General features: G+C 42.8%; 1 protein-coding gene across 5 annotated transcripts in view; it reads left to right on the plus strand.

Moving 5' to 3' along the window:
• KIF13A (kinesin family member 13A) overlaps nt 1-22257 on the plus strand; it is a 217167-nt gene that overhangs the window by 95511 nt on the left and 99399 nt on the right. For all 5 annotated transcript variants that reach the window (XM_080658276.1, XM_080658277.1, XM_080658279.1 and 2 more), the window contains exon 4: nt 17102-17162. In XM_080658276.1, coding sequence (XP_080514402.1) covers nt 17102-17162 — 61 coding nt within the window. The remainder of the gene's footprint in view (nt 1-17101; nt 17163-22257) is intronic.

A 22257-nucleotide genomic window follows, 5' to 3' on the forward strand; every position in this document is an offset into this window, starting at 1 on the left:
TTTTAAATTAAAGTGGTTGCTTTTTAAATTTAAAGTGGTTGCTTTTTTAATTTTATTAAATTTATTGGAGTGACTTTGGTTAATAAATTATATAGGTTTCAAGTGGATAAGTCTATAATACATCATCTGTATATTGCATTGTGTGTTCACCACCCAAAGTCAAGTCTCCCTCCATCACCATATGTTTTGACCCCCTTCTTCCTTTTCTACCTCCCCTACCCATTTCCCCTTTGGTAACCACCATACTGTTGTCTGTGTCTATGAGTTTTTGTTTGTCTTGTTTGTTCATTTATTACTTTTAGTTTTATATTCCACATATGAGTGAAATATGGTTCTTGACTTTTTCCATCTGATTAACTTCCTTGGCATCATATTCTCAAGATCCATCCATGTCACAAATGTCATAATCTTTTCTTATGGCTGAATAGTATCCCATTGTATATATGTAGCATGTCTTCTTTATCCAATCATCTATCAAAGGAGTTGTTTCCATGTATTGATCACCGTAAATAATGCTGCAGTGAACATAGGGGTACATGTGTCTTTATGAATAATTGTTTTCAAACTTTTCAGGTAGATACCTAGAAGAGGGATTGCTGGGTCATATGGTAACTTAATTCTTACTTTTTTGAGGAACCTTCATATTATTTTCCATAGTGGCTATACTAATTTACATTTCCACCAGCAGTGTATGAGGGTTCCTTTCTTGCCATAACCTCTTCAACACTTGTTATTACTTGTCTATATATATAAAAAGCCAGCAACCGTAATGCCATAATGATCGGAATGACTGGTCGCTATAACGCCCACTGTGGCCAGCAAACCGGCCTAATCAGGGGTTGGGGCCGGCTGGCCAACCTCCCTCAGCCCCTCCCCCCAGCCGTCCCTGCCCCTGATCAGCCTCTCCCACCCCAATAGAGGGCAGGGCGGCCTGGCCAATCCCCCACAGCCCCTCCCCCCAGTGGGCCCCATTGGGGGTTGGGCCAGCCTGCCAACCTGCGGCCCTTCCCCCCAGCTGGCCCCACCCCGGATGGGCCCCCACCACCCTGATCAGCCCACAGCCCCTTCCCCCAACCAGCTCCACCCCTGATAAGCCCCCCACTCTGATCAGGGGCAGGGCCAGCCAGCCAACCCCCCATGACCCCTCCCCCAGGCCACTGGCACCCTATCAGTCCCCCACAACCCAGTACATGGCAGGCGTCAGCAGCAGGTGGCAGAGCACGGAACATGGCAGGCATCAGCCACAGTGGGATGGTGGAGCAGGTTGAGCGGGGGCACCAGACCAATGTGGGGTGCTGGTCGCTGTCATCGGGGTAAGCCTCTGGTGCTTACTGAAAATTCTTTGCTCCCGCATGCCCTGGTCCTGCCTGGCCCTCGCACCCACTGCCAACTCCAGCCCTGCTTGCACCCACAGCTGGCACCAGAGCCGCTGCTTGCACCCACTGCTAGGGCCTGGCACTGATCTCAATGGCTCGGTGCCATCAGCCGGTGCGAGTGGCGGCTGCCAGCCCCGATCGCTTCTGAGGGCTTCTCCAACTCCCCCTGCTGCTGACGGGTGATCAGGGAAGCACTTGCCACTCGCACCCGCTGACGGCCCCTCTTGCACCTGCTGCTAGCACCGGCCCCAATCACTCCGCGCCATCAACAGGTGTGGGAGGGGGCCAGTGTTGTCAGCAATGGAAGTGGCAGTGGCAGGAGCAGGGCTGACGGCAGAGAGGGGACCAGGAGGCCACAGTGGGAGGGGCCAGGTATGTTTTTGGCTCCTTTGTTGAAAATTATTTGCCCATAGATTTACTTCTGGGCTCTCAATTCTGTTCCCTTGGTCTCTGTGTCTGTTTTTTTAAGGCAGTATCCTTTAAAGAGGCATATTGATATACCAAAAACCTGGCTTTCTAAAATGACTTAGAAAAGTGGAGGGGAAATCTTATTACAGCTTATGCCTTCTTCAGTGCAGTTTCATTCAGATTTCTTTTACAGTCTGTGACTGCCATTATTTTCTGTGGCTTCTGCCTCCTTGTTTTGTGAATTTCTGAAAACGAAGTGTTGGCCTCAAAAGTGATGAGTTGTAGACCTGCGCTGTTCAGGACAGCAGCCATCAGTCCACGTGGCTTTTGAGCATGCCATACGTGGTCGGTCTGAAGTGAAATGTGTTGTAAGTATAAAGTACACTCCAGACCACAATGATAAGTATTTTAGCTATATTGGGTTAAATAAAATATATTTTAAAAATTATTTTTAATCTCTTTTTCTTTTTAAATGTGTTTACAAAAACATTTTAAGTCACATAGTTGGCATTATATTCCTATTGGACAGCACTGTTTCCGACTAAACACATAGCTGAGTCTGAAACATTTTTCAGCATCCACCCTAAGACTTTTGCTTGTTTCCTTACCCAAATGCAGTTGCTCTACTGTCATCTGTGGCATTTCTGCCTTCCTGTCTGGGTCCATGAGTATTGCAACTGTATGAGCAAGATGGCACCGTAGCTTTCCTGCTATGCATTTTTTCTAGGAATGCAAATATCATTAATTAGACAAATATTGAGAACATATGTGAAAAGTATCATATGAGGAAATTAAGTGGCTCAAGCAGTTACTGCTCTCTAGAATTCATGCTGTGGTCAACAAGATTAAACATATATAACATTGTAAGTGATGGAAAATAAATTATGGTAAACATCATCATTCCTTGTTTCACTACTTTCTGACTTCAGAGGAAGAAAGGCTTTATAGCCCAAAGTGGGGCTTGAGGAGGGCCTGCAGTTATGTGTAAGGTTTCAAATGGAAGAAATAGGGCATGGAGATCAATGTATGTTGCGAGGAACAGAAACAAAGTAATTGATGTTAAAAGAAAACTCTTTCTCTACTCACAACACTTTTGATGCCAAATGGGTGGGTTTTTCACACCAAGCAATTCTCCAGTTCTCTTTGGACACCAGCTGGGTGTCCTACAAGGCAATTCAGTTCTAGCACTAACTACCCAGAGTTAGCGCAGACCCACAAGTTAAAGGCCCAGTCCCACCAGATTGTCCTCACTTTAGACACTAATTATAAGTAGTGGTCCCCCAGTTACCCACACCGCCATCTGACTTTGCTCCAAATCAGGGTTTCCGAAGAACCTCTCCTCATCGGGTTCAGTAATTTTTTACAGTGGCTTACAAAACTCAGCGAGACAATCACTTAGGTCCGTGGTTGGCAAACTGCGGCGCGAGCCACATGCGGCTCTTTGGCCTCTTGAGTGTGGGTCTTCCACAAAATACCACGGCCTGGGCGAGTCTATTTTGAAGAAGTGGCGTTAGGAGAAGTTTAAGTTTAAAAAATTGGGCTCTCAAAAGAAATGTTAATCGTTGTACTGTTGATATTTGGCTCTGTTGACTAATGAGTTTGCCGACCACTGACTTAGGTTTACTGGTTTATTATAAAGAGCACAGATGAATAGGTAAGTACGTAGGGTAAGGTCTGGAAGGGTCCTGAGCATAGGAGTTTCTGTCTCCCTGGAGTTGGGGTGTGTCACCTTCCAAATACATGGACGTGTTCACCAACTCGGAAGCTGAACCTTGTTGTTTAGGAGTTTTTATGGAGGTTCATCACGTAGGCACGATTGATTATGAACACAATCTCCAGCCCCTTTCCGTTTCCTGGAGAGTGAGGAGTGGGGCTGAAAGTTCTAGGCTAATCAAGATGTGTTCTTTCTGGCATCCAACCCCCATTAAAACAAGAGAGGTTTCTGTCACCCAGGAAATTTCAAGGGATTTAGGAGCTCTGTGTCAGGAACCAGGGATGAAGAACAAAAAATATATTTCTTAAAATATTACAGATACCTTTAGAATTGCAAACTCTGGTTAGAGTGTAGAGTACCTGAAAGGAAGTTGTGTTTTTAAAAACTAGGAAAGTAGGTAGCTTATAGAGGGTTGGGAATCTGACATTAATCTGGTAGGCTATGAAGGATCATTTTGGATTTTTGTATAGAAAAGTTACATGGTCAGAACTGTACATGCAAGAAATTAATCTGGCTGCAGGATGTAGGATAAATTGTGAGTGAAGAACATAGGGTAGATAGCAATCTGTGTTTACTTTGTAATAACCACTTTGTGTGTCAGCCAGCTTGTGCTAGGTGATGCAGCAGCAGTAACCTCAAAAGTTCAGTGGCTTGAGACAACCCAGGTTTTTTTCTCTGTTGTTCCATGTCAGCAGAGATCACCTGTGGCTCTGTATTGTGTCACTTCAATCTGGGCTCCAATCTGAAGGAATTACCCTATCTGGGAATTGCTGTTATTGGGGGATGGGAGAGAAAGAAAATCATGCAATGGCCTATTAAAGCTATTGCTCAGAACTGGCATACATCTCTGTCCTCATTTAATTGGCCAAAGCAAGTCACATGGTCAGACCTGATGTCAGTGGGGTCAGGAATATATTCCTCCCACCAGAGGCACTACAGTCACACTGGGACGTGTAATCTGCTTATAGGGAGGGCAGTAACTAAATTGGAACAAAAATACAATCCAATATACTCTATCATTGTAAACCACATTTGTAAAAAATGCCCACGAAACAAAAAAATCCTTCGAAACATAGTGCTGTTATTATACTTGAAATTTCTACAGGGTCTGCCCCTCCCCCCTTTCCTTCTCGCTGGCTTTGTTCAGAGCCAGGCGTTCCCACTGCAGCTGTGTGCCTGTAGGTGCCTAAAGATGTCACTGACAGGGGACCAGATAAAAAGGAGATCCATCTCCCCTGCCTCTTGGCATTGATCCATCTCCAAATCCAGAGCAGTGAAAGCCTGTTAGAACAGGCAGTGTCATGAATCTCGCTTAATACCTCTCCCCACCCCCACCTCAGGCTTGGGTCATCCCCAGCAGAGTGAACTCCGTCAACCTTTCCAGTTTGATCTGACTGCACAATGAATGTTTGCAACCTCCGAACCCCCTCTGGTTCTTCTGACCCTGGTAGCCTGTGGCGTTGGGGTCAACCCAGCCTCCTGTCTGTGCTGGATGACCAGGCCTGGTCCAGCAGGGGGTGATGAGGTGAGGTATTGGTTTTGAGGCTCTAAAACAGATCCAGAGATTGGTAGGTGATGTCAAGGTGACTCAAACTCAGCCTGGTTTTATTTTTTTCCTTTTTAATGAGCAACAACAATCATTTAGAGACAACAGGATTATATGGTATACACTTAGACATTTACATCTTCTCTTTTGGACTTTTTTAAATTTTTTTTTCTTTTTATTGATTTTAGAGAAGAAAGGAGTGTGTGAGAGAGAAACATTGATTTCTTATTCCACTTATTTATGCATTAATTGGTTGATTCTTGTATGTGCCCTGGCTGGGGATCGAACCCACAACCTTGGCATATAAGGATGACTCTAACCAGCTGAGCCTCCCGGCTCAGGCCCTTTGGGCTATTTTTATTGAAGAGTAAATCTGTGTTTGTAAACACCCACCTTACCTTTTGAATGTGCTGTTGGAGAACTTACCTAGGTGGCTAGTTTTTTGGGGTTTTTTTTTTTTTTTTTTTTTTTTGAGGGGAAGCAATCAGAGCCTAAAAGAACCAGAAATGCCACCAATTGTGGATTTGTGACATCCCAACCCTCTCCCCTCGATAACTGTGAAGCAGATTTTAAAACTGAATGATAAAGCATTATGAGTTGGAGTTGAGTTAGTGCTAAGTAGAAGCTCTTTGCTCTGTCATAATATTGGTCTGGGATTTGGTAGAACTTGTAACTACTTAAAAAATTTTGAAACTCTGAATGGTTTTTAGGGTACTTTCCTTTTTCCACAGGACTGTTAATATTCATAACTTTCTTTCAGTCCCATATTCAAAGGATAATCAAGCCTGCTTATTTCTTCCTTTAACATCACTTATATTTATTTCTTCCTATAGTCATTGGGAGTCTTTCATCTAAAACGATAGGACCTCTGACTAGAGGAACAGTAGGATAAATGACTCAACTCTGGGATGTCTCAAAGAACTCACAGACAGGAAGTGGCTGGGGTTCAAATACAAACACTTCTCCTGCTTCCCCTTCTTCTGTCTCTGTCCCCATGTGTGTCCCCTTCATTTTTCTCTCTGACTGCACACCAGCTGTCTGCTTCTGTGGTCCACGTGCTTAGAAACATGTCCTCAACCTTACCCGGATTCTAGCATCAGTTGTTAAAGAAAGACTGGTTTGACTTACTTCTTGGTCCCTAAGCCAAAAATTGCATCAGATGCTTGGGACCAGTTAACTGTGGGCAAGAGATTATGTAACTGTGAGTGGTCCAACTTGAGCCCCATGTGCATCTTCCCTGCCTTCTCCCCCGAACATAGGCTTTTATATGATATGCCATATTAAAACATGGCAGCAAGCCATGGGAACCAAATGGCTCGAGTGGAGGTTAGTACAGTTCTCCAAAGAAAAGGTGCTATTTCTAGAATAAATGGAGTCTGGGATTCTAGGCAAAAAAAAAAAAAAAAATGACTGTTCACTACATCTCTATCCCCACTGAACTTGGGTATTGGAAACTTTTACCTTCATCATGATTATTTGCTAATTGGCTTTTTTTCTCTTGTCTTATACCTGTTCAGTCCATCTTCCACATTGCTGCCACAATGGTCATTCCAAAGTAAGAATATGATCTTGTCATTTGCCAACAAACAATCCCAGGCTTCTTAATAAGGCACATAAAGTCTCACATGGTCTCTGCCTACTCCCTGTGTTTTCCCTCTTTCTTCCCCGCTCATTGCTCTTTGCACACTGCTCAGCTCCTCATCTCAGTTGCTTGCTAGCTTCTTCTTTACCTGGAATGCCTTTCCCACTTGTTTTCTCAACAGTTATCTTTCAGAATTCAGCCCAAGCTTTGCCTCTTCTAGAAACCTTTCCTGAGCCCCTTTCACCTCACCCTCACCCCTGCCCTGCAGTGTAATTATTCCTTCTTGCCCTATACTGACTTCTATATATTGTATTCTCCTTTTTTTATTACTTCCCTCTAATAGAGGGTGAGATCCTTATAACTGGGGGACTCTTATTTCTGTCCTAACTAGCTCATAATAGCTACTCAGTAAATGACTTTTAAATGAATGCAAAGATGAATTAGTTGTTTGAAGCGACATTCTCCATGAGCCCTTAGAAATTTAGACTGCAGTCGAGAGTACTACTCTCCACACAGTCGTTTCCTAAATAGACTGCATTCCCTGAGATCAGGAATAATGCCTATTGCTGGTAGATGTGCAGCAGAGGCTGTTGGCTTGCTTTTAAGCCTTTATAATGCTTTGACATCTTCCCAGTTAGGCAGTATCAACTGCAATTCAAGATATTGCTTGTGTACACATATAGGCATATGTAAAGGAAACGATTAATTGCATTGTAAAAAGACAGCCGTCTTGACAGCTTTTGAGTTGGGAAGGTGGTGTCCGTCCGTAGAACTCACCGGTAGTGAGGGTGATCTTTCTGGCAGCCCTTCCTTGGAACCAGCAGTGGAGATGCACAGGCACAGGCACAGTTAGTGCTGCTGGCAGAGCTGCTTTTGCAAATAGCAGTGGTGAAGGTCCTTCCAGGGGTCAGAAGGCTTTCAGTGTTGGGCTTTCCTTTCAGTTTCAGTCGAGCTTCTCCAAGTTGAATGAAGTTTAACTCTTTTTTTTTTAAATGACTCTTCACATCTCTGATAATAGCAGAAAGAGAGAAAGTATTTGAAGCTTGGCATTAAAGGAAAATTTTAACCTGACTTGAAATATAGTACTTTAATTTTTTATTTTTGTCTGACTCATTCTCATAACCCAGTATGGTGACATATGAACAAATTTGGCATGTGTCTTTTATATAAATTATACTCTCAAGTTGACAAAGTTGAAAAGTAACCACAAAACACGACTTTGGCAAACCAATATTTATAAAATTGGAGAAATGGGGATTTGTGTAGAGATCTTGGGCTCAGTTTTCAAAGTAGTTAGTAGCCAGAACAAACTGTTAATAGCAGCTGGGTGTGCAGATGTGAACAGTGGATTGATTGTGAAAAGGGAGAAGGATGACAGTATAGAATGAAAGGAGAGAGACACAATCCTTCGTGCAAACAAAGCGAGTTCTTATGGAGTGTGGTTTCCCCACCACCACCACCCCAAACCCTTTGATTCTGAATTTGGAAGCTAGGAGGTAGTGTGTTTTGCATTGATGCTTTTGACACAGAACACAACAAACTGTAGCAACTCTACTCATGGCAATGTGGACCTTTTTTGGCTTTTCTCTTTTCTCTATTTGATTCAGCAAATACTGAGCACCTATGGACTGTGTCTATACCTGTAGTGATAAAGAAATGAATTAGCACAGTCCCTGGCTCAGTCCCAGCTTGATGAGAATATAAAGTACTTAGGATGTGCCTGGTACATAGTAAATACTCCATAGGTGGTAGCTGTACTGTTAACTGGGGAGAGGAGCCCACGAGTAGATACTGTTAATACTAATAACAGTAGCTGCCTTACACTGAGTTACTATTATGCACCAAGCATTTATTAGTATACATTTTGTTTGAATTCCTACAGTCCTATTTTAATGTAAAATGTGCAGTTATTTAGGTAGAGTTATTAGAGAGATGGAGCTATCAACTAAAACTGCACAGAACAGGGGCATAAATGTGGAGAAGATGTTGAAACACCAGAGAAGGTGACCTTTAGGCAGTTCTTAAAGAAGGATTTGTAGCTCACTGGGCAGGAAGTGAGGAGAGGGAGGAGATTTCAGGAAGGAGGGATTCCCTGATACAATCTACGTTTTCTTTTATTCTTTTCCCTCCTGGACTTCCCATTGTGCTTAATACACCCAGAGATTTCTTGGTGATTGGTGGAAGTTTTCAGAGCTGAAGAGATGGCTGACTCTTGACATATATATAAATAAATATGGGAGCTTTCTTCTATCTTCTTAGAAAAAGAGTGGGGGTTCAATAAACATACAAATAATGTCTGATGGGTGGCACCAGATGAAGTGAAAAGGGAGAGGTTGACAAAGTACTGCTGTATTATCCACTCTACTAGAGGCCTGATGCACAAAATTCATGCACAGGGTTGGGGGGATCCCTCAGCCCAGCCTGTGCCCTCTTGCAATCCGGGACCCCTTAAGTAGAGTCCCTAGGCCTGGCCAGTGATCAGGGCCTATCGGGGCTTTCCTTCCCCTGATTGCCAGCAGCTGGCCCCGCCCCCGCTGCTTCCACTGCTTGCCATCTGTGCGGCACTGTCTCCCGCCCTCCACCCCCAGTTGCCTCCCTCTGCAGGCGACAGGAGTGGGGTGTGATCACTTGGCTAGCCTGGTCCTCCCTCTACAGGTTGATCGCTGGCCAGCCCCACACACCCGCCACAGTGTTGCTGGCCAGTGGCCTGGGCCTCCTTCTGTGGAGCGATTGATCATGGGGCCCCCAGATGGATCACCCAGCTGGGGCTCCACAATTGATTGCCGTGCAGAGGGTGGCCTGGGCCTCCCTCTGTGGAGCGATCATGGGGTGATGGCTGGGCCCCCCGACCAATCGCATCACACCTGCCTTGGCTGGCGTGGCACCAGTGCGTGTCATAGCGTGGTTATCCGGAAGGTTGTCTGGACGGTCGTTCTGCTGTTTGGTCGTTCGGTCAATTTGCATATTACACTTTTATTATTATAGATTGCAGCGCTGCAGAGAATTCACACTCACTGTGTACATTCTAAGCAGCCATCCTATGTGAAAACACAGTTTTACAAGATTAGTTAATTAAAAGGTAGTTCACCAAGATGTTGCTTTTAAAAATACCTTCTCAGAGTATTTTAGATTGGTGGAATTATGGACCATAAAAGCATTAGGAAAACCATGGTCTTGTCCTCTAAGAATTAGTAATGTAGCAAAACAAAGAGAACCCCTCTCTCTCTCTCTCTCTCTCTCTCTCTCTCTCTCTCTCTCTCTCTCTCTCACACACACACACACACACACACACACACACACACAATCTAGTTAGACTGGTATGAAATTCAGAGTAATAAGCAGTGTCCTTAAGAAAGGCTTCATAAGGAGTGACATTTGAGATGACATTGAAAGATTTTAATGAGGGCAAATTGAAAGGGAGTAGGCTTTGATTCACTTTGCAAAAAATCTGATGTTCGTGTTTGGAAATATTTCTTTGCATAAAATTAAATTATCTAGAGAATAGATAAAATTATCACTTTCTGCCTGGAGAAGGGTTATGAGCGATATTAAATTGATTTTGAAAAAAGTATACTTTTTATTTTTAAAAATAATTGTTTTGTCTTTTCAACTACATTTTAAACAACTAGGTGACAACAAAAACATGCCTAATACTTGAGTTTCCTAAGATACCTAAAACAGAAAAGTGGCAAATAGGCATTTGTTGATTGCTTTCTGGATTAAACTTTTTACAATTGGAGAATGTAGTAGAGAAAGCATACAAGTAGAAAGAATGAAAGGAAACATACAGAGGTGATGCCAGGGAAAGTACCTTTACATTTGGTTTTATGGATCAGGAAAATGACTAGCAAATGTCCTTTTTTTTTTTTTTTTTTAATCTTCACCGAGGATTCTTTTTCCACTGATTTCTAGAGAGAGTAAAGGACAAGGGGGAGGAGAGACACATCGATTGGTTGCCTCCTGCACGTAACCTGCAACTGAGGTACATGCCCTTGACCAGGATTCAAACCCACGAACCGTTGGTCCACAGGCCAGTGTTCTAATCACTGAGCCAAACATTTCTTAGAACATGTTGATATCTTCTGGTTCTTAAAAGAATGTAGAAGATTCTTTCTTCCTTTTTTTCAAAGTTGCAAATGGAATTTAGTTGAAATGCCAACAGAGATTGGACTTTTGGTTAAGGGTGGAGTTTGGCAATGCAGGATTCTGCTCCCAAGTCCTGGAACTCCTTTGCCTCAGAATACACATCACTCAACAGACTTATTAAAAACAACTGGTAGTAACTTCGCTAGCTGTTCAGTGGTTCACAAAGATGCAGAGCTAACATTTTTAAGAGAGTGATGAAGGTAGAGCAGATGTGGACTGCAAGCTGCAGGGAATTAGATGCTGTTATGAATTTTACAAGTTGCAAATGAAGAGGAAGGAGTGGGATTCTGAGGGGGTGGAGTCACATTTTATTGAAAACAATGAAGACAATGGCTTTCAGATTTTAAAACAACTAGAGAACATCTGTACTTTTGGCTCTTTTTCTAGTTGAAGGCACTTGGAAGGTATAGATGTCTTTACAAATAAATTTCTCACAGTGTTGATTGGCATTGATGAAATATGAGATTTACACTCAGTCTCCAAAATCCATTTATTTTTTTACTGAGTCCTATGCATTTTAAGAAGTTCCCCATCTCCCACACTCTTTAAGATACCAATGACTCCATAATGAATAGATGAAATAAGCATTTAGGAATTCTTATGAAATGAGTTAGAAATCTTATTTAGCATATTTCTCTAATATGCTGACTTTGAAAAAAGTAATTTTTTTCTTTTTTTTAATTTAATAAATCTTTATTGTTCAGATTATTACAGTTGTTCCTCTTTTTTCCCCCCATAGCTCCCCTCTACCCGGTTCCCACCCCACCCTCTGCCCTTACCACCACCCCCACTGTCCTCATCCATAGGTGTATGATTTTTGTCCAGTCTTTTCCCATACCCCCCACACCCCTTTCCCCCTGAGAATTATCAGTCCAGTCCCTTTCTATGACCCTGATTCTATTATATTCATCAGTTTATTCTATTCATCAGATTTTTAATTCACTTGATTTTTAGATTCACTTGTTGATAGGTATGTATTTGTTGTTCATAATTTTTATCTTTACCTTTTTCTTCTTCTGCCTCTTCTTAAAGAATACCTTTCAGCATTTCATATTATACTGGTTTGGTGTTGATGAACTCCTTTAGCTTTTTCTTATCTGTGAAGCTCTTTATCTGACCTTCAATTCTGAATCATAGCTTTGCTGGGTAGAGTAATCTTGGTTGTAGGTTCTTGCTATTCATCACTTTGTATATTTCTTGCCACTCCCTTCTGGCCTGCATAGTTTCTGTTGAGAAATCAGCTGACAGTCGTATGGGTGCTCCCTTGTAGGTAATTAACTGTTTTTCTCTTGCTGCTTTTAAGATTCTCTCTTTGTCTTTTGCTCTTGGCATCTTAATTATGATGTGTCTTGGTGTGGTCCTCTTTGGATTCCTTTTGTTTGGGGTTCTGTGCACTTCCTGGACTTGTAAGTCTATTTCTTTCACCAGGTGAGGGAAGTTTTCAGTCATTATTTCTTCAAATAGGTTTTCAGTATCTTGCTCTCTCTCTTCTTCTGGTGCCCCCATAATTCTGATGTTGGTATGCTTGAAGTTGTCCCAGAGGCTCCTTACACTATCTTCATATTTTTGGATTCTTTTTTCTTTTCCAGTTGAGTGTTTTTTGCTTCTTTGTATTTCAAATCTTTGACTTGATTCTTGTGGTCCTCTAGTCTGCTGTTAGTCTCTGTATAATATTTTTTATTTCAGTCATTGTATGTTTAATTTCTAGTTGGTCCTTTTTCATATCCTCGAGGGTCTCGCTAAATTTATCGGCCTTTTCTAGGAAATTCTTGAAAAACCTTATAACCGTGGTTTTGAACTCTATATCCAGTCATTTGCTTTCCTTCATTTCTTTCATTTGTGATCTTTTTCTTTGTCTTCGCATTTTGGCTGCTTCCCTTTGTTGGTAGAGTAGCTTTGTGTGCTAGGTGTCCTATAGGGCCCAGTGGCTCAGCCTCCCCAGTTACCTGAGGTGGACACTCTTGGTGCACCCCTTTGTGGATTGTGTGCACAGCCTAGTTGTAGTTAAGTCTTGATTGTTGTTGGTATCACTGGGAGGAATTGACCTCCAGGCCAATTGGCTGTAAGGATCAGCTGTGTCTACACTGGGAGAACTTCTGTGCAGGAGACACCCTTATGAGACAAGACTTGCAAAATTGCAAAAGCCTCTGTGCTCAGCTTGGATGGGGCGGAGTCTCAGGGCGGAGCTGATAGCCTTGACTTCCCATCAGCCCTGCCCTATGAGGCCCCTGGGTCTCAGTGACCCTTGGTATTTGCTGCAAGCACCTCTGAGAGAAAGCCGCCCTCGAGTTTTGCCCACTACCAGACAGTCCAGTTTCTCCCCAAATGGGTCTGGGTTCCCAGATTCTCACCCGGAACCGGAGTTCAGCGCAGTCGGGAGCTTCCTTTTCCCTCCTGCTTTAGAAAGCCAGTGGTGCACTCAGCAGTCAGTCCTCTCTGCTCGCACTCGTGCGCGTGCGCCACCAGACCTCTGCCTTTCACAGCTCCCCTGAGTCTCAGTGTGCTTTTCTCTTTCCTGACAGTCCAGATTCCCCCCAAATGAGTCTGGGTCCCCAGGGTCTCACCCGGAACTGGGGTTCAGTGCAGTCTGGAGCTTCCGTCTCCCTCCCACTTGGGATAGCCAGCCAGGCACTCAACCGCCCATCCTCTCCGCGTGCACGCGTCTCCGTACCTCAGCCTTTTGCAGCTCCTCTGAGTCTTCGTGTGCTTTTCTCTTTCCTTCTAGTTGTAGAATTTCCACCCAGTCAGCTTTCCTGTGGTTCTGGATGATGTCTGTTTTGTCTTTTAGTTGTAGTTTTGAAATTGTTGTGTGAGGCAGCAGTTTAGCTGTTTACCTATGCCGCTATCTTGGTTTCTCCTCAAAAGTAATTTTTTTTTAAGGTGGTCAGTTTCCAAGGAATCTCAAGAAAATAGTTTTGTTATCTCTTTTGAAATATCAATGGATTTTGTATTGGAAAACCAAAACTTCTGTTAAACCTAAGAAAATCATGTACCCTTTTGTTATAGACCTTTTGTGGTTAAATTTTAAGTAAATTTTGCCCATGAAAAGAAAGATAATATTTTGTGGATAGTTTATAATACTACCAAGATTTCAAGGAAAATGACTGGACAAAATGATAAGTAAATGATTTGAAATATCTTTGAAACTCTTTTAGTGACAGTCATAACTAACAACAGTCAAACAAATAATTGTTTCAATTTCTGTGCAAACTATATACATGATGTGACCATACTTGTTCATCCACATGAAACATGGAATGATGGTATGGAAGAGGACCCCAGTGCTCACCTTGTGACCAAATCTGTTTTAACCATTGATGGAACCAAGTTTCCCCAGAACATGCATCTGAATATAATGAAACACCTAAAAATATATCTTGCAGTTTGAACCTGTTTTTATTCAGAACAGTTCTCACATCCATTCTGTATTCTTGTCTGCATTCCAACTCCTTCTCCTGGTATTATGTTTTTTTATTGAAGAGATGCTACGTACAGCAGTTGCTCTGTATGAGGTACTGACACAGGCACTATGAAGTGCGTGAGCCGAAGTGCCCTGATGGCTTCACCTTTAGAGTGGAGGTGAGACCACGCTGAACAACACGTGGCCTAGTGCCACGGGAGCTGCAGGTGCTGTCCAAGTCCATAGAGGGGATGATCACTTATGGCATGCATTAAAACAATTATAACAATTTTTCTATTCACTTGCTTTAGGGAAACCCCTCCAATTTCTGGGCTTCAGCTTTCTTACTGGTAAATGTTTAGTAAAATGATAACCATGACTGGTTTGAGGGATGAGCATTCTAAAACACCTGTGATCAAAGGCTTTGAAATCTTAGACATAATTCAGTTCAGGGATAGGCTGGTATTCGACAAGCAAAGAACAGTTGAATCTATCAGTACTGTCAGTCCCTTTTCTCCTCTGCAGTTTTAACATTTGTCTGAATATTAGGGGACAAACACTTAAAATAAAAATTTTTATCTTTCTATGAGCAAAAACAGCCTTAAACTATTGTTTGTTTGTTAGGAATGGAGGTTGTAACAGAATTTTGGAATGATTATTAATTGAGAAGTAGACCCTGAAGATTTGAAGTAGATTTCATTTTACTTCAAGGGGTGTCACTGTGAATGTAAATCTCTAGCAGAATAGCAAACTAAAAAAATAAGTTTTAGCTAGGTGTGAAAATGAGTAGGAGATAGATTCATACTTCATTTATATAGCAACTAAGAGGAATTCATTGAGACTCTAGAAGAAAACAATAAAATACACAAAAATTGGAAAATAGCCTCTATTGGTCATTTGAAGTAAGGAGAATTGACTTGGGACAAAAGGAAAGGAAAATGCCCTGGGAATGAACAGTAAGTGGTATAAGATGCCATTCAAAGGAGGTTGTGGAATCTCCTTTTCTGGAAATGTTTAAAAATAAGACAGATCTTCATCTCAGGAAAAGTGTTGAAGCTCAGTCCTACCAGAGGCAGGATGATTAACTGGATTACGCCTGTGTGGTCTCCGGAGTCATTGCAACAGCCTCTGAATGCAATAAATATTCCACACTCTGTGGCTGAGGCTATTGTTTCATAGCTGTTCATTCTAGCCTTGTTTATTGTAAGGCCAGAGTGAATGTTTGTATAAGTAACAAAACTAAATTTGGACTTGAGATTGATGATGTAAGTTGTGTGCCTACCTGAATCCGTTTTAAAAGCACTGAAGTATATATAGTACTGGAACTATTCAGAGCATAACTTAATCTTTTGACAGATGGAGAAAGTACCTGCTTTCATGTCAGGTCTCACTGTCATTAATCATTCAATAAATAATTACAAATAATTACTTTGAACACTGAAGTATAGAAATAGGAATCAGGTCTGGTTCCTGCTTTCAAGGGACTTAGTCTACCCGTGGGTTTGAAACGTATGCAGAGATAATATACACGATAAGTGAAAAATAGAATAATTGGGGTAGGTGTCACAAAAAGGATTAAACAGTGTCGTGAGAGTTAAGAGAAGACACAGCTAATTCCTTGGAATTAAACCAAGGAATGCTTCCTGGAAGAAAAATACATTGAATTGGGCTGTAAGGAGTATGAAGCATTTTGAAAGGTGGGAATAAAGAGAATACCAACAGAGATCGATTGTAACTCCAAGGTGCTGACCAGCTCAGCTGAAGCATGAAGAAGATGGGGGACTTGGGCTGGAAAAGCCTCATTGTGGCCAGTCTCAAATGCCAGGTCAAAGAGCCTGGGTTCTGTTTGCTCAGAGCTTGAGATCCCTTGGAAATGATTAAGCATTAAAGGGTCCCTGTCCGTAAGTTTTGTAATTTGCTATTTGGACTACATGGAGAAAAGGCTATAAAAGGGAACCCAGGAGAAAGTGGCTGCTGAGGCATCTGGGCCAGAGTTAGCTAAGGTAGGTATATAGAGAAATACTAGTTTCAAGGCATGTTAACAGGTGTTACTCAAGAAAGGGTCTCCTCACCAAAATTAATTGGAGAAATAAAAAGTTAAACAATTAAATGGGTTTTTACTGGAGGGCTTTTCAGAGCCTTTAATATTGAGAATCTCAAATAGGGCAACATGTACACAGTTTCTAACATGATTTAATCTTTTTATGGACTATCTCAAGAAACTACTGTTCTTTGGGCCACATTTTAGGGAATGTTGCCTTATGCATTTAATAATGATGGCCGGAACATGGGTGGTGGTTATACGCATGGAAAACAGTGATTAGGTGAGGGACTTAGGGAGGCAGCATCTGCTGTCCTGATAACACAGGCACTCAGTAACTATACAGAAGATGAATGCATGCAAGGGTGAATTACTGATCTCTTAGCACTGGGTCCAAGATTGCATGCTGAAACAAGCGGGAATGGTGTCCAAGATGGCAGCGTGGAGAGTTTTGCGCCTTGGCTATGCTGGAAATAGTAGCGTCATGGAAAGTTAGAGGAATTGCTTTAAGTGAAAGTTGATCACTTTAGTGTTTCTTGAGAAGCTCTGGGAGATCCAGCCGGAGGGTTACAGCAGATGCTGGAACTGTGGAACTGTTGGCTTGGAGAGAAGTCATTGTTTTTTCTCACTAAATGTATCATTTTTTAAAATGTTGGTTAAGATGTATGCTTGTTTGAATTATGGATAAATAGCAATTTTCGTATATAACTTAGTCTAATACAAGAAGATAACCATCTGTTTAGTCTAAAAGAAACTTCAGGGTTAACAAAGCATCAAACCTATGGTGACAGTAGCAGGCATTCTCATCTTCATCAGTGAATTTTTTTTGCAGTCTGATTCATAGAAGTTAATTAATTTTTAAGTTTAATATTTTGTTCTTTCATTCAGGTATTTGCCTTTGATTATTGCTTTTGGTCCATGGATGAATCTAACACCGCAAAGTATGCTGGTAAGTTGGCTCTCTTTCTGCAGCTGATGGTTGGGCTTCTGGCCTCTTTTTCCATTACACCTATTTTCTTTAATTATTCTGGAGTTCTGTTTTCCCCATAAAATTCGCAGTCATTCTTTCCAATCTAGTGCATGGGCTTGGAAGTCAGTCAGTAGATTTGATTTCAGGATTTGACTCAACCCACTACTTGCTGAAAAGTCCTGGACAGGTGGTGTTGTTGTTTTCAGCCTGTAAAGGGAATATTAGTATCTTCAGGGGTGCTCCAAGGGTTAGAGATAATGGGGGAACCATCTCAAGTCATAAATGGTAGCTGTTGTGATGGTCACATAAGAAGAGGTTTAATGTGCCATGCCTTTCCCTGTTGTTAACTTTCAGCCAATGCACAGCTCTGGTTAAGCAAAGCACAGGAGCCATTTGTTTCCAGGACTCCCATGCGTCCTGAGTGTTCTGAAGCAGCCCGTGGTGATATGAGCCAAACACACCTGCCTCCTAGCTCCACATTTTGCTATTGGTTTATCATGAGACATTTTATCCCTATTCTGTCAGACATAAATGACTGCTAATTTTATTATTTGTGATCATAGGTGAATCTTAGCCTTTCCTAGAAGTTCATCACAATTGCTTCAGCTTAAGAGCGAAGCATTTGGTTTAGTGAAGAGAGTCTGATTCCTTCCCTTCTAATTGGGTCCACCTTTCCTGGATATCCTATCTAATAAAAGAGTAATATGCAAATTGACCGTACCTCTGCTACACCCATAAACCACGCCCATAAGCCAATCAGGAGTGAATATGCAAATAAACCCAACCAAGATGGCTGTGGCCACAGGGAGAGCAGGAGGGAGGCTTGGGTTTCCCCGGCAATGGAGGAAGCCAAGCTTTCTGCCTGCCCTTGCCGGCCCAGGCCTCCACTCAATGCTACAAAGTTTCAATGATAGAAGATAAATAAATCCCAACAAAAATGGCAGCAGCCACAGAGCTGGAGAGAGCAGGAGGCTAGGGTTGCCCCCGGTGATGGAGGAAACCAAGCTTCTGCAGCCCTGGCCTGCCTTGGCCTCCGCTTAAGGCTACAAAGTTTCAATTATAGAAGATAAATAAATACCAACAGAAATGGCTGCCGCCACGGAGTGAACAGAAGGCTTGGCTCCGCTCAAGGCTACAAAGTTTCAATTGTAGAAGATAAATAAACCCCAGATACCAGGGCCTCCGCTTGGGTTGCCGGGGGACATGGCCGGCCTGCAAACCACCACAGGCCCCTCGCCCAGGCCACCTCATGCCCCAAGGGAACCCCCACCCTGATCCGGGACACCTTTCAGGGCAAACCAGCTGGCCCCCACCCATGCACCAGGCCTCTATCCTATCTAATAAAAGAACAATATGCAGATTGACCATCACTCCAACACACAAGATGGCTGCCCCCTTGTGGTCAAAGAAGACTGCTCCCATGTGCACACAAGATGGCCAGCAGGGGAGGGCATTTGGGAGGGTCCAGGCCTGCAGGGGAGGGCAGTTAGGGGTGACCAGGCCGGCAGAGGCGGGATGTTGGGGGTGACTGGGCCTGCAGGGAAGGCAGTTGGGGGGGACCCAGGCCTGCAGGGGAGAGCAGGTAGGGGTGACCACACCTGCAGGGGAGGGAAGTTAGGGGCAAATAGGCTGGCAGGGGAGCAGTTAGGCATCAATCAGGCTGGCAGGGGAGTGGTTAGTGGGTGATCAGGCTGGCAGGCAGAGCGGTTAGGGGCAATCAGGAAAGCAGGCAGGCGAGCAGTTGGGAGCCAGCAGTCCTGGATTGTGATAGGGATGTCCGACTGCCCTTTTAGGCCCGATCCTACTAGGAGTAATATGCAAATTGACCGTACCTCTGCTATACCCATAAACCACGCCCACAAGCCAATCAGGAGCAAATATACAAATAAACCCAACCAAGATGGCTGTGGCCACAGGGAGAGCAGGCCTGCTAGGATCGGGCCTAAACGGGCAGTCGGACATCCCTTGAGGGGTCCCAGATTGGAGAGGGTGCAGGTTGGGCTGAGGGACACCCCCCGCCCTGGTGTACGAATTTCGTGCACTGGGCCTCTAGTCTATATAATAAAAGCCTAAGCGACCATTATGGTGGAACAACCAGAATGACAGGTTGCTATGATGCGCACTGACCACCAGGGGGCAGATGCTCAGCGCTGGAGCTATCCCCTGGTGGTCAGTGCGCTCCCACAGAGGGAGCCCCGCTCAGCCAGAAGCCAAGCTCACAGCTGGCGAGTGCAGCGGCGGTGGTGGGAGCCTTTCCTGCCTCCACGGCAGCACTAAGGAGCAGTGAGCCGAGCAGTACGGAACAGCGAGCAGGTGGGTGGTAAGGAGCCAGGGCTCCTGGACTGCGAGAGGGCGCAGGCTGGGCTGAGGGACACTCACCCCTCCCCCAGTGCATGAATTTCATGCACCAGGCCTCTAGTATGGTCATAATGAGTGTTTTCTCCTCATTTCTACTTATAAGACTACTAGGAGCCCAGCACACGAATCCGTGCATGAATAGCTCACTGCCACTTTCCTCGGGGAGGCTGCTGGGCCCACCACCACTCATATCTCTCTGCCCTCCTGTAGCTCTCCACCCACTGCCCTGCCCTCCTGTAGCTCTCCACCCACTGCCCTGCCCTCCTGTAGCTCTCCACCCACTGCCCTGCCCTCCTGTAGCTCTCCACCCACTGCCCTGCCCTCCTGTAGCTCTCCACCCACTGCCCTGCCCTCCTGTAGCTCTCCTCTTGTAGCTTGCTGCCCACCCTCCTGCTAGTCTATATAATAAAAGCCTAAGCGACCATTAGGTTGTTACGCTTCATGGTGTAAATGGCCATTTAGATATTACCTCTTTATTATATAGGATCAGCTGACTGACTTTTCCATTTACTTAAAAAAAAGAAAAAGTGAGGAAAGAATTGAGAGGATGTAGGCTTTAGAGAGTAAAAGGAAGTTGCTTGCTTGTAAGGAATTTTATTGATAGCCTTTTCCTTGCCACCTAAAGCAAACTTGTTGAGAAATTATTTGATATGTGTATATTTTTCAAAAGTTAACAATCTTGAACTAGGAAAATTCCCTCTGCTATTCACATTGGGTAAATTGGTCTTTCTTTTCAAGCATCAGTTTTGCAACATCAGCTGTGTATTTTATTAATGTGAATGAATAGTCCTTAATGTTGGTTATAATTAATGTGTCTTTTTATTGGTCCTTTGGGACTTTAGATAATAATTCCATGGAGTCTGTGTCCATAAAACCTGTATAATTTTATTAATCAATGTCACCCCAGTAAATTAAATTTAAAAATAAAATAATGAATTAAATAAATAAATAAATTCTACAGAGTCTGGAGCAGTCTGCCTTGACTGTTAGCACTGTGTGTATTTTTGTGCTGGGTGTGTGCTTTTGGATATAAATAACCAACAAAAGTAAAACATTTCCTTCTGTAACAGAAACAAATGAGGACAAATGCTACGGCTCTACAAAGCCCAGTCTCATCCTGTTGTGTTGATGTGATTCAGGATACAGCTAGATACATCTTTCTAAATTAGAATTCTTCTCATTCAATTCGCATATACTTTCAAGGACTGCTCATCACTTATAGATTTAAACTGTACTTCTTGGATGGTATTTAAGGTCCTTTATTAGATAGCCCCAGTCTGCCCTCTCCTCCTTCTGCTCCATGACTCCCTACCACCCATTCTGTACTCCAGCCAGTGTTATTGTTTGTTCCTCTAATATAACCCAGGAAGCCAGAATAGTTCCTTAAGTATTCATGAATCCCCTACTGTGTGTGCAGCCTAGGAAGCCTTTGAGAAATTAAAAACTAAGTTGGAAAGCAAAAGAATGCATAACAAACAACAGTAAACATTTTTGATATAATACTTAAACTCTAAATTTTACAAGTTTTAAGTGCTATGGAAAAACCCGGGAGAAGCAAAATCTGGCAAGTGTACAATTGCCGGGGAAGGCATCCTAGAGGAGATGGGACTGGAACTGGACATAGATGGTTAGCATAGGTTTAGTCAAAGGGTAGTATAGAGGGCATCCAGGCAGGAGGAAGCAGCATGATATCAAGGACAGCACATGGACTCAGAGGTCACACCTGGGTTTAAGACTCAGGATGCCTGCTTTGGTTCTCTTAGACAATTTAAAGTCTCTGAGATACAGTTTCTTTTTTGTAAAATAGGAAACATGGAAATGATAGTTCCCATCTCATATGCTATTACAAGGGTTAAATAGGTAACTTAATATGCTGATTCAAGGAGGGTGTCCATAAACAGTACATCATTTGTCTTAACCATAAGTGAAGGTGCAGAAGTGAGAGAGAGCATCCGAGCAGAAGGTGCATCTTGGGGGAAACAGTGGAAGATCCATTTGTACATATTGAGTGAAGCCAAATAATAAGAAATTTTAAAAGCTAGACTAAGAAATTTAGACTGATATGGTAAAAAAAAAAAAAGGGGGGGGGGACTTTTGGAGTGATGTGATTAAAATAATGCCTAAGGAAGATTGTTTTTTTTTCAATATCTCCTAGAATCACATCCTCCATTATTGCTCAGAGAGGCCATTCTAGCCTTCTGCAATAATCATTCATGTCCTTGAATATAGGACAAATTATTTTTTAATATATTTTTATTGATTTCAGAGAGGAAGGGAGAGGGAAAGAAAGATAGAAATATCAACGATGAGATAGAATCATTGATCAGTTGTCTCCTGCACGCCGAGCCCGCAACCCCAGCATGTGCCCTTGACTGGAATCGAATCCGGAATCGAATCTGGGACCTTTCAGTCTGCAGGCTGATGCTCTACCCACTGTGCAAAACCGGCTAGGGCAGGACAAACTATTTTTTAAATTAAAAATAATTTTATTAAGTACAGATCATAAAATTCAAGTATGAAACTTAAGATTTCTGTACCTCTTTATTATAAATAATATGTTCAGAAATATTTTTAAAGATAAAACTGATTTTTAAATATACTGATAGCCTAAAATTTACTAAATTTTAGTTTGTATGATTACATCAAATACTATGTTCCATTTAGCCCTGAAATAGGATTCTTTAGGCTGATAGAGCAATGTCTACTTACAAAATTG

The sequence above is a fragment of the Plecotus auritus genome, assembly GCF_963455305.1.
Source record: "Plecotus auritus genome assembly, chromosome: 2".
Lineage (NCBI taxonomy): Eukaryota > Metazoa > Chordata > Mammalia > Chiroptera > Vespertilionidae > Plecotus > Plecotus auritus.